Raw genomic sequence first — 13,312 nt, forward strand, 5'->3', positions numbered from 1 at the left:
GACAGTCTAAAAGTAGTTCTACATCTTACATGAGGAACCTGCAGTCAAATAAGAACACTATGTCATTCCCCCTCTAGAACTGGGGTAATTAGCCAACATTAATAAAAGAATACAGAGTTAATATACATGACTTACATCTGTACTTGTCTTCCAAATGTGCTTTACACAGAGAAATGATGCCAGTTTTAAAAGACAGGACCCGGATCCGCCCCGTTCGTCCCCTATTATGAATAAACAAACCAGAAAACAGTTACTGCCATTTTACTAAACAGTAAACACATCTTAGTTAAGAAAAAAAAATTGGATATGGGAACTCTATTGACCGCTGTTTTATTAAGACAATTAAGAACATTCCTGAGTTCATTATCTGTTTGGCTGATGACCTAGAATGCGATGGAAAGTTTACCAACTCAACCAATTAACCAAGTTTTCAGTTCTTAAAAGCCCTTACTTGAATGGTGAGAATTTCTCTACATTAAATAAGAAAAAATATCCTTCTATTCATCTATGGAGAGCCACCTAGGTTTATGTCAGTAAGTGGAAGAATTACTACCATGTACTAAGAAATTATCTACTTTGGTTATTGAAGGCAAAAAATTACCAACAACTAACTGCTCTGCCCTCTTCAACACTCATTTAGATTTTCATCAGATTGACCCTTATTGAGAAGAAAATTAATTACTTCAGGCTGCATGACACAATATAAAATATGAACATTTATCTCCATAAGAAAAGTGATACAATCTATTAGAGAGCACTCAAATAGATGACCTTAAAAAGTAATTTAAAAATAACCTATTGCTAGGGCAATGTTTTAACACACGTATGCTTTCAGTTTACATATAAAGCATTCCACATGACAAATCTATTAACAAGTTCATTATATCCATGGCAAACAAGTTAAAAGAATGAAAAGTTTTCCATTTTGTAGAAAACGTCTTTTGAGAATTTTCAGCTTTTTATTTTGTTATGAAAAGCAACTGAACCTCGTATGTCGGTTAAAAAAAAGTCCGTAGAATAATTGCAAAGGATAGGTCCCAGTAGTTATTTTCGGTGAACAGCATGTTGAACTTTCAATTTACTGAATCCATTAGTCAAAGAGAAATCCTGGGTCCTAATACATTCACAAAAGTCCTATCATTGGAAGATTTTATCTTTCCCCCTCTTTGAAAAGGCAAATCAAAGTTTAGCAAATAAACTTTATACAGTAACTCAGGTCTTCAAGGAGTTAAAATTGCCTCCCAAATAATTTCCAGGCATGGAGGAGGGAAGTTATATACTCAGAATCCATTCACAGATCATCTACAAAGAAAATGGTGCCAAAATACATTTGAGGGAAGACCTGAATAGAAACCCTATCAAAGCAAATGGAAGTATAATCAATAATTAAAATTCAAACACGTTCAAGGGCTTGGTAAATAATGATCAGAATTCAATAGCCCAGTGACCTTGGAATTTAAAAAGCAACACCTTATCAAAATAACACAGAAAAAAAAAAGTGTACATTTTAATCCAGGAGGTGGTAGACATCTACAGCAAAGGAGAAGGCAAAACAGTTGCTGTGCAACTCCTTTCAGGAAACCTTCCCAGATTCCCAAACGTGGAATATGTTCTTGTTGACATGTGGAATCGGGCATTGAATAATTTTGAGGCCTAAGAATTCAGTCAAAATTAAGACCGATTCCTTCTGCTCCCTTCCTCAACTGCCTTCATTAAGCTCAAGACAATACCTGGGGAGCTTTCCCGTGTGCAATGCAGAAGAAATCAACAAGTAGTCTCTAAGAGAGGGATGAATGGAGGTGCCAAACTGAAACTTCGTAAATCCATGTATATATAAATAAATAAAAGCCTTCAGTTTGAGGGGCTTACTTTGCTGCTTTTAAAGGGCTTGTTTTTCTTTTTCGGGGTTTTTTTTTTCTTTTTTTTTTTTGGCTTATCAATTTACACTCTTCTGCAAAAATCTGCCAAGTATCATTATTCAGATCTGGTGACAGGTGTGTCAGCATCTCCAGGAGCACATCCATTTCTGCCGGAGAGAGGCAGCCACCCCCGGAGAGGCAAGAAATGAAAAGAACCAATGGCTACATGGTGACTCATTGTACTATTTGAAAAATGAGTATCTCAGGGTTTTGTTTGTTTTCCAGTCTGAGAGCAACCTACGTTCTAGCTTTTACCTCCTAGCTTATCAAAATATTTTCTCGTTCCATTAAGTGCAAAAATGATTAATCACAGGAACAGCATTAGGTCACACGGCTTCATGAAACTTTCATCTTGAGGACCATATTTCTAGACTGGAGCCCTGTTGTGATGCTAATTACACCAGCACCATTCTGTAAACTAAGCCTCCTGTGGCAGAGTCTGGAAAAAGCCTGCCATACGTACGTGTCATAAACATTCAGCAGCCAATTGAGACACATATCCACGCAGAGAGGGACGTTGACCAGATTGTTGTGCTCTTGCTCAAGGCGATCATAAATAGTCGTCAGACAATTAATGATCTGCAGGATGTCCATGGGCTGGTCATTTTGCTTGAGGTTGTGCTGGTCCAAGGCATCACATGCAGCTGACAGGCTCAAGAGATCCACTGCAAAAGCCGCAAAAAATCACAAATGATTCAAAGGGGAAAATGCTCCTTTCACTGTTTTTCTTTTGTAAATCCTGGTTGGGTTGTCTTGGACCTTTTCAGTAAACACCAAACCCAAACCCTACCCTCTTTTATTAAAGTGTTTTGTTTTCATCCCACAGCTCTAAGTTGGGTGAGTGTGATGAGTATTCAGGCTCCAAGGTTGTTCTCAAGGCTCACTGGCCTTGGGTAAAAAGATGTGGGCAGAGAGACAGTTCTCATTCCCATGGTGCTGGGAAATAACTGGGAGTTAAGGGGACCTGCAGTATTCCAAGGAAACAGAGTCATTTCCACCCGAATCAGAAGAAAACTATTTTACTAGAGGTTCCCAAAGAGTTTCCGACAATACTTTGTTATATTAGTATCAGAGAAGGTCAGTTTGATTAATCTGTATGGTTAGGGTTGTGTAAACTCTGTTTCCAGCTATGCATTTATAACCATTAAGGGTTTTTCTCCTTGAAAGATCAGTCGTCTCCTAATCTCTCTGCTACTTTAACGTGAGATAAAAAAACAATCAACTTCACGAAAATTTTCTATAGGCAAACCAAAGTAACTGCATAATGTATCCAGCTTTTAGAAGCAAGGCTCACTTATTTCTCCTTTCACCTTCAAGTTATATTCTACGACGTACTTTTCAAGTCCTCTAAGAACTTTGTAAGTCTGGTGTGGGGGGGGGAGGTTGCCTTGATCTGAGGTGATATTTACTCATATGCTGAAAGACAAACATTTATCAAAAGTGAAATCTCAACCTTGTCCAACATCAGCAAATCGTAAGCATTACTCCCAAGTGTCACGGAGAGATGCTTTTCTCTAAAGCCAATTTATTAGCCAAATTGGAAATGCAACAACATTGCTTTTATAACACCTTATACATCTAAACTCTGGTTTGAATTCTCAGTCCTTTGAGATAAAGAATCAATAGTAATTAAGCAAATCTCTCACGCATCTAAGGGGAGGAGGCAACACAATTGTAAATGTAACTGCAGATAAACACGGCCATCTCCGTCAGTAAACAGCTTGCCCGACACTAAACAGATGCAAATTTAAGGCTTTAAGGCATTTTACTGGTTACTATTTGTAGTTAGTTCTAATTAAACGCTAAGGACAAAACCCAAAAATAGTGGTTAATACCCATGTAGGTTAATACCTATGTAGTGCATGTTTTTCTCTTTTAAAAAAGGGAAATAGTAGCCTTTGAAGTTTCCCTAGAAGCACGAAGGAGACCCGGTGGTGGGAGCAGGAGGTTTTGTTTTGTTTTTTTTCCCTTTGTCTTTCATCCCAGTGAGTAAAGCTCTGCGCTTCCAAGGGCCACTTTTCCTTCAATGCCCTGGCCCAGCACTCACCCTATCAAAGCCAAGCCCTGACTCCTTTTGCTTACAAATACTCCCAAGATAAAGAAATGACCTCTTCACATGGAAGCTGAGACTGTGTAAAGTGGCAGAAAGGAACGTAGCTTGATTTCAGAGGGAGGTAGGTAGGAAAAAGAATAAAGAATTGAAAAAAAAAAAAAAAAAACAACAAACAATGCAAGCAGAGCAGGAGGCCGGGAAGGCTGAGCAGGGACTGTAAGGGAGACCAGAGAGGTGCAGAGACAAAAGACTCCCATTCCACTCTCCGTGTGCTCGATTCCCTCCGAGCACATCTGCAGGTGTAGGTAGTGAGAACATTTAGGAATGCAGCACGCAGGGGAAGGGTAATAGCCCAGTGGGAAAGCGCATGCTTAACATGCATGAGGTCCTGGGTTCAACCCGCAGTACTTCCATTAAAAAAAAAAAAAAAAAGAAATGCAGCAAACCATTTCCATGAGTAGGAGAGAGGAATGGATTCCCTCCAACTACCAATATTCTCAACATGTTTCTTTATATATTGAAGGAAGCTATGCGTGTTTTGAAGTTTTTCTATTATTTTCTTTTTTGGTACTCCGCCTTAATCATTACACATATTTTGCTTTATAGCCAAGGATGTAAGAACAAGTGAGAATTTTTAGACTCACTGTTGTATTAAGAGTCTAATTTCCCTGTGTGACGGAAATAACCAACAGCCAAACGGCACGAATTTCTTTTGATCGAGTCTACTCTTCTCTCTGTACAGGTAAATGGTAACACACAGAATAGGAAATTGGGAGCATAAATAGCTCCAGAGGGGAGCACAGCAATTGCTCGGAAATAGCAGGAGTAGGAGATGACATCGTTAGCAGAGAAATATTGTGCAGTGTGCTTTGCTAAAACTGGACATGCTTAAACAGAAGAACGATCCATCACATTAGACTGGAGAACACATTTCCCAAAACAAACATATCAAACAAAATCCCGCCTTCATGAAACAATTTTAAAAAGACTCCTTTTTAGATGTATATAACCGACACTATGGACTTGAAAAGAGGTGAGAAGATCGATCAGGACAATTTAATTGCCACACAAACATACACTTTACTGTTCAAAATGAGCATCTTAAAGAATATATTGAGATTTTTCGATGAAACAGTAAACAAAATGATTAGCTGTTTCTAGAAGCTTCAACAAGCAACCAGCAGACACAATTTCGTAAAATGATCCTTTTACCTCAAGCTAGGAATTTCCATTAGAGGAAAAATGTATCTCCTTGAGTGTACTCACTAGGGAATATATTTTAAAGCTATATAAAAACCTGAGTATGTTCTAATATACCCTCTATTCAAAGGTTATTTTGACAGTAGAGGATGCTGTAGGTTTTGACGCCACTGAAGAACAGGGACCACTGGGTGGTACCCCTCATGCATCGGGGCTGTGGGGGTACGAGAGGGTGGGGACTAGAGAAAAATGACCAGCTTTCCAGGACCCCTGTTGCTGTGCAGGAAAAGCAGAACATGAAGGAGACGGGGTGAAGTGGGGTGGGGGTGGGGCTGTCAAGCACAGGATCCCATTAGCGGTACCCAAGGTGCTGGTTGTGCCCGGTGAGCCTCTCGACATTCTAGGTTCAAATGCTAATTCTATCCTTTCTACACATACCACAAGTGAGGAGCTGAGGCAGGTTTTTTTTTTTTCTCCTTGTCTTTTACAGAATCCTAGTGAGAACCAGAAAGCACATTTAGAATAATTTTGCAGCTGGGAAAACTGAGACCGGGAAGGCAGAGACTTGCTCTCGGTATTATGGCGGGACACATGGAGGTACACGCTGAAAAGCAGAAAGGTGGGTGGCAGGAGTCCTTTAGAGAAAAAGAAAACCACTCGGCATTCTCTACTAGTGATAATACCGGGAGAAAAAAGCAGCAGCAAAAAGTTGTTTAGAGTAAGTCCGATGGTGCCCACAAAGCCTAGGGCTCATCCCACTAGTCAACCTGGATGCTCCGTGTTAACGTATAAACAGTTCTGTAAGATAATTAGTACAGACAGAGACAGGGGTGGGTGGGTAATGGTGGGATAACTGCTATGTGTCTGCTGACTTTTCTGCCCAGGCAGCAGGTGTCTGTGGGAAGAGGAGGCAGCTGTGGGTATAACATCATTCTATAGGCAGCTTACACTTCAGGCTGAAGCACTTTCCAAGCAAATCTTTGCCCACCAACAAAGTCAATGCACTTTGATGCAGCTATCTTTGCTGTGAGGGTTAATTCCAGAGGCTCTGAAGCTGGCATGAGATGTTTTGCCAAAACAGCTACACAATGGAAAGCCTTGATCAAAGCAATGAAAAGAAGTGACTCATTGTGTTGATGGGTAGCCACGGGTTACAGGTTATCACAATTGTTTACTACTAGCCAGTAACACTGGCCATTTTTACCTGCTCTCGGTGAGGACCACGGAAGCCACTGGGTTTGGGACTGGCTACTTAGGAAGAATATGCCCAGGTTACCAGCAGGCTGTAAGCAATCCTGGCTGAGACTTCCATTCGTGCTCCCTGGTTTCTAAAGTGGTGTGTGCTCACCTTGGTGGTTCTTGATCTAAGAGAGAGATTGTACCCTGGTATGGTCCTGATAGAGAGGGGGTGCTTGGAGCTTGTACTTGGCCTCTCCAGACCCTCTGCTGGGAAGCAGCCTGTGGTTGTGATGCATATTCTTATTTTAATGTTGTTGGTATACCGTAAGCTTTTCTTTTCTACAGTAGTAAACTGTCATTTGAGTTCTGTGAGTCCTCATCAGCTGTTGAGCTTAACTGTCACACCCCAGAGCAATTAGTGCCAGACTTGAGATTGTTTAGAAGACCCAAATTCATTCTTACCTGAAAATATGGGCAAGGCATTATTTGAAAAGGAAAACAGATGATTCTGATAAAAGGAATGGAAAGGAACCATTGATGCTGGCTGCCAACCTACCCTTGGTTTGAAGTAGCATAGGCTTTGAAACTTTCTGATGGAATCTGGAAACGGTGGAACCTAAACTCTAGGAGCTAAAAGAATGGATTTTAAGAGGACAGCAAGCTGATGGTAAGTCTGCTAAAAATTCAATTCCTTGGTTGCAGAGCAAAAACTCAAATTTAAGTTCAGAATCTCCTTCCATTGAGCGTCACCCTCTCTGGCCTGCAGGTGGAATTCCAAGAAAGGAACCTGGGCAACTAGCGCCTTTGATAAATGCGCTGCACCTGTGAGACCAATTAGGCTGAAAAAGATAATTCAAGTGGGGAACTTACAGGTGTTCCTATTTCACCACAATTTTCTTTTTCCATGCCATACTAGTAGTCCCTGGACTAGGACTACAATTAATCAAAGGCTGGTAACATCCTCAAACACAGTATGGCTCTCAGTTGGAAGGTAAGTGCAAGAATTCCGCAGGGATTGATGGAATGGATTCCCCCTTCCCCACACCTTGCCTAATTGGGGCTCAGTGTCACAAATGTTTTATTGCCTAGTGGACAGGATAACCCCATTTTTCTGTATGGAACCAATGTGACCCCTTATCAGAAATTGGGACAAGACTGAAGGGGACGCCCAGGCAGGTCTTGTCTTGCTATCAGGTAAACATGGACTAGTCCAGTGGCTGAACCCAGGGGACATACTTTGTGTTGAGGGAGAAAGTTTGGATTAAAATTTAACAGTAAGGAAGAAAGATAAGATTGTTACTGAAGGGAAGAAAGCCACCAAATGGGTGTTAAAAAGGGAAAATCTAACATAATGCTGGTGCCTAGAAAGAGGCTCAAAATAAGAGAATAAAATGCTCCCTTAGCTATGACTCAGATGCCCTTTTAAAGAGCCAAGAAGTGAGCAGGACAGCTGGCCAATCTATCAAACACACTGGGTGAAGAGATGGCAGTTCTGACTGTGACCATGACTCCATGAAGCAATATTAAAGTGGTTATGTCTTTTGGTGCTTGTTTCACAGCGTATATCTGCTATTAAGCACCTGTGTTGGAAAGTACCCTGTGGGAATATTTACCCAGTCATATCTGGAGAACACTGATGTATACTAATCTGAATGAACGAATGAACATTGTGTGGTCATTAGCTGTGATGATGAAGGATTACAAAAGGTATTGGGTATGTTACAGCAAGTTTACATGCTATATGCCTCATCTGTCATAACATTCTGTGTAAAAAAAAAAAAACATACTGTTTTGTTAGTGTGAGGAAAGCTACAAACCAGTGGCAGGACAATTGGGATGTTTGGATCACTGAGAAAAAATTCAATTTAATTTGGTGGGCCTAATTCCCTGAGATTGAAAAGCAAAACAATTTTTTTGTCACTCAGACATTCAGATTTATTGTTTACACTTGTTTTCTTTGTATTAAAGTTTCCACATAAAAGTCTGGATTAAGTTGCTAATATGGTTGTTACAACATGCATTTACTTTTCAGCGTTTTCAATTCCATTTTAAATGATCAAGTAGTTTGTAGTCTGTAAATCATAGGTGAAACCTTTTAAGATGTTTTGAGCATAGAAGTTTGACATGGACAGAATTTATGAGATGTGTTGTGTATAAATGGTAAGAATGGCATGCTAATGTTAAACATAGGAAGGGATAGAAAGGGACTGAAGGACCAAGAGATACCTATTATTCCAGAGGCACCTGAGTACGACAAGTATATTGTATACCAAATGTGCAACAGGCACTAATTATCCAGGATATGCTCAATACACACGAATACTTAATATTCATGAGGTCCTCTGCTCAAGAAACACAAAACCCATGGCCACTGATCCGGTTAATTGTCACACTGTTACTGTGGTCAGGTGCACTTGTCTCTGTGTCCTCAACAGAGCAAGTTTATGTTGTCATTGGCCTAAGGTCAAAAGCCAGAAATTGGACATGGGTGGTTACAGAAATTTCTCTGGCATACCCAAACCAGTTCATTTAGGAGTGACTACTATTCATATGATGTTAGCCTGGGAGACTCCACATTTTTGTTTCTCAATTTTATTTCCTACTTATAGTAAAGATGCTAGTACACACAACAGCAACAACATGTCCGCTGGACCAAAGAATGTTGAAATAAAAGAACCTTAGGAGAATTAGGAGCTGGGTGAGGACTACCTGGCCAGGAAGAATTTGCTTTCAATGAGAAAAGAGAAACTGATGGAAAAGACCTCCTAGTGCAAAAAGAACACGTGGAATCCAATTCGAGGAGGAAAGATAAGGACGGCAACAAGAAACGGAACCAATGATAAGCGGAAAGTGGAACCTACAAAGCGCTCCCTAACAGCTCCAGCACCATGACTGAGACCAACCCTTCTTTCCCTCAGTGTGCAACTCATGGGTATCGGCTACATTTTAAGCAGGACTACAGTGCTTCCCCTGGGAGGTGGAGAGATCCTATTATGGGACCCCTCTCTTTGGGTACCAACATCTGTCAAATCACGTAAGCAGAGAAATTTGTTTGGCTCTGTCCTCAAGGTATTTTGAATTCTGAAATAACAGAGACCTGGCCTCCAACCTATGTGAGGAATAATGTACGGTATACGGGAGAAGTAGGTTTTTGTGAGGAAGGGACAAAATAATTGCACTGGCCTCTCGGGTCTCCTTGTTGTGAGGTAGCCCGCAGAGCCTGACTTTAATGCTGCTGCCCTATTGTACCTTCTCCTGCAAGAGACTAGATTTGCAAGCCATGTTATCCTGAGTCCTGTGACTCTCCTTTAGCAACCAAGCCCTATGTAATGCCACCTTTAAGTGCCCTCTCAAAGGTGAGGTGCATTTACCAAGAAGGGAGCACCTTTTTAAACCTGGTTTCTCGCAGTAAGGATGAGTCTGGCTGTTGTGCCTCTATTCAGACAACTCACTCTAGGCTGTACAAAATCTCTCCATTGGTGATTTAGCTGCTGAACAGAAGCAAATAGTTCTATTTCTTGTTTGCAGAATATGTGTCACATTTATCAACTGCAGTATATTTAGCCCTATGGTTTGGGCTGTCTCCAACGCACCCCACACTAATAAACTAAATACATGTGCTTTGTTAAGTGCATTTTTATTTCTGCTCTTAGATGTTGGCTATATTTTTAATTTTAGAAGCCACAAACCTATAGGCTGTCATCGGAACTAGAGAAGGAGAAATAAAAAGCTAAGATTATCTTCTTCACAACTTTCACTGGGGTCTCAGCCACATGAACCAGCTTATAAATCCTTCTTACCCAGGTTTTCTCTTTGTCTCTGTCTTTCTGTGGAGTTTAATTTTCATTCACAATGCCTTGAAAGGCAGTATGGAGTCATGCAACATTAAACCGCTTACAAACTGGGGACATTACAGGCCAATGGTGATGCTCTAGACTTAAATAGTAAATTCTCTATAGTGGAGAAAAGTGAGGTATTCAGGTTTCTGCAATATTGAAGCTTTGATATGTGAAAAAAATAAGACCAAGTGCTTAATGGCGGTAGCACTGTGTACTTTCTAAGGCATCTGTAATTCAAACTCTTCACTGGCATCAGGAAATCACTGAGATAACATCATTAATTTTCATTATAGTAATAGTTAGCAGAAGCGACCTTCAGTTGGAAAAGCTGGCCAGGACAAGTTTTGTTTGCCTGTACCACAGACAATAGCTCTTTATCATGGCTTTGTAGGCATAGAATGACGAAAAGGCTGAAAGATAAACCTAAGCAAATCTAAAATTAAGAGGAAATGCTGAAATCATCTACTGAACAGTTAAGTAATGTGACCAGGCATGTTTTCAATAATAAAAGAATGGGTGAACTTTATATTCATACTACATGTGGAACCCTTCTACCGTTCTTGAGAATCTAGTACTTAATTTAGATAAATATACCCTAATTTTGCTGTGCCTAAACCTTTCAAATATGAGAAATATTTTTTTCAAATATGAGAAAAGTCATGCTTAGAAACGAAATGCTGAGAATTTCAAATCTGTTTAAAAGGAAATTCTACATTCCACATTCAGAGCTTAACTTTATTACCAGGTTATAACTGTTGATGGCCAAAATTTTTTATAATATCAAATTCCCCTGTTTTCCCAACATTTATTGGAAACTGTTACATAAATTGAAATAATAGACAATCAGATGCATATGTGAATACAAACAGTTTTTAAAAGGAGAACTGAATAATGCCTAAATCCAAGGCCAGAGAATCATTATGGAAAAGGTTTTTCAATCTAGTCTGCTTTGAGGCTTTTTCATAGTATAACCCAGAACAGCTGATTATCTCTTCTGAACCTCACAGGACTGTATACTACAGCCCTTTACAATAACCATCTCATAACTGCCCCTGTATCAGGGGAAGGCAGCAGCACGCCTAGGATGCGGCAGGTACAGAAGAAGAAAAAGAGGCAGAAGACTTTCTCCATCCAGCCCTCTGACTCTACCCCACCTCAAATTGCCTCTTTCCAGCTCTGGTACATTAAGAGGTCCCCAAGGAAATCCTAGGCCTGGGGAGCCCTTTAAAAACCACTTAGGCTTGGGAGCTACACAGCTGAAAAATGATAGCTTAAGACTATAAGCTATAAGGAAATGGAAGCCTAATTTACTCTCAATTCATGCATCCATTCCATGAAAACATATTAAGCCCTTCTCTGTGCCGGGCTTTGTGCTAAGCACTGGAGAGACCAAGATAAAGAGAGGAAGAGCCTACTCTCTCTTTCCAAATCATTTCACTTTCAGGCCATTTCTTCTCCATCTCCAGGTAAAAAACCGCACACCAGCAACACTCCTCGATTATCTTACTGCTAGGCTCTGCAGACCCCCTGGTCAGACGCCTCTATTCCCGAAGACTTGGCAGCCAGCGCTCACAGCCCTCCGCTCTTCCTCAGTTCTGGCCCCCAATTCTGGGTGATTTCAACATTGGCAAGGATGACTCGTGCATCACTCTAGCCTCTTGGTTCCTTAACTTCCTATTTCATCTCCATGGAAATTCACATCTAGTCCACCTCTGCCACCCACTCCAATGAGCATATCCTAGACCTAACCAGCTGAACTATTCCACTTCTGAAATAATAGTTGTCTCTGCTGCTCTCTGACCACAACTTCTCAGCCTTCCAGGCACTTCCACACAACCTCTTCCTCTACCTCCCTGAACAGTCAGCCTCCTGATCCCTCCACCGCCCCATTACCAGCTTCCACCTGCATTCATAGCTGCTCCTCCCCAACAAGGACTTGACAGACAGCGCTTGAACCAGTTAAGCACTCTTTTATCCAAATCCTCACTTCTCTTGCCCAGCTGGCCTCCGCCCACCTGAGAGAGAACCATCCAGCTCCTGACTGTTGAGGATGTCCAGAGAAATATCCCTGTGGACTGGTGATGCGATCAAACACTCAGCAGACTCTGGGGTCCATAATGCTGCTTCTCGGGTTAGTGCTCTCCTTCTCCACAAAGGTAAGCCCAAACTTAACTTGATCATCTTCTGCTATGAACTGCAGCACAGGAACTCTGCTCCACCTTCACACAAAACAGAGCCCTCTCCCTCCTTTCTCCCACCAGGTCTCCTTAGTTACCTGGCCCTGCCCAGATCGTTCCTCAGCCCCACTCATCACAGAGGAAGAGGGGTGTCCCTTCATTCTCTTAGATTACCTTCTCCTAGCCTCTGAAAACTCGTATTTTTTATTATCTCCTCTTGAGCCAACAATTTCAACTTTGTCCTCTCTCCTTCTCATATCCGTTTACATAGACTCAAGTGTCTCTCAACCTATATGCATGTACACTCCACTAACTCCTCAGCCCCTTCCAGCTAACTACCAACCATCCTTGCTCCCCCTCACAACTAAATTTCTCCCAGAATTGTCTCAAACAAATATCTTTACTTCTGATTTACTTTTAAGCCCACTTTTATCTTTTAAGCTAAAGATACTTCTTAAAAAATGAATTCTAATTTCGAGATTTGCAGATACTAATATATATAAAATAGATAAACAAGTTTATACTGTATAGCACAGGGAGCCATATTCAATATCTTGTAGTAACTTCTGGTGAAAAAGAGTATGAAAACGAATACATGTATGTTCCTGGAAGGCTGAGAAGTTGTGGTCAGAGAGCAGCAGAGACAACCATTGTACACTGTAACATTGTAAACTGATCACACTTCAATAAAAATATATATAAAAAATTAATTGTATGCTACAACTGGACTTGTAAGAGCTATTTCTCCCCTCTCCAAATGCAAATACCCCCAACCCCTTTTTTGTAAGCGAAGAGTAACTGTCAAGTACTTCCAAGCACTGGTTAATACTTACAGCAAAGGGCCTTCTGCAGTCTTCGGAGTTTCATGGCAGTCCTATAAGCCGAGAACCTGACATTATTCAGGTCAGCTGAAGAAAAAAGGGGGAAAACAAAGATCATTTGTTA

At 40.8% G+C, this 13,312-nt stretch overlaps 1 protein-coding gene across 14 annotated transcripts in view; it reads right to left on the bottom strand.

Annotated features, from left to right (window-relative positions):
• DMD (dystrophin) overlaps positions 1 to 13,312 on the bottom strand; it is a 1,840,970-nt gene that overhangs the window by 90,869 nt on the left and 1,736,789 nt on the right. For all 14 annotated transcript variants that reach the window (XM_045507265.2, XM_045507267.2, XM_045507235.2 and 11 more), the window contains 3 exons: positions 13,201 to 13,275; positions 2,383 to 2,584; positions 136 to 221 (listed from right to left, as the gene is read on the bottom strand). In XM_045507265.2, coding sequence (XP_045363221.2) covers positions 136 to 221; positions 2,383 to 2,584; positions 13,201 to 13,275 — 363 coding nt within the window. The remainder of the gene's footprint in view (positions 1 to 135; positions 222 to 2,382; positions 2,585 to 13,200; positions 13,276 to 13,312) is intronic.

The sequence above is a fragment of the Camelus bactrianus genome, chromosome X (genome assembly GCF_048773025.1).
Source record: "Camelus bactrianus isolate YW-2024 breed Bactrian camel chromosome X, ASM4877302v1, whole genome shotgun sequence".
Taxonomy (NCBI): Eukaryota; Metazoa; Chordata; class Mammalia; order Artiodactyla; family Camelidae; genus Camelus; species Camelus bactrianus.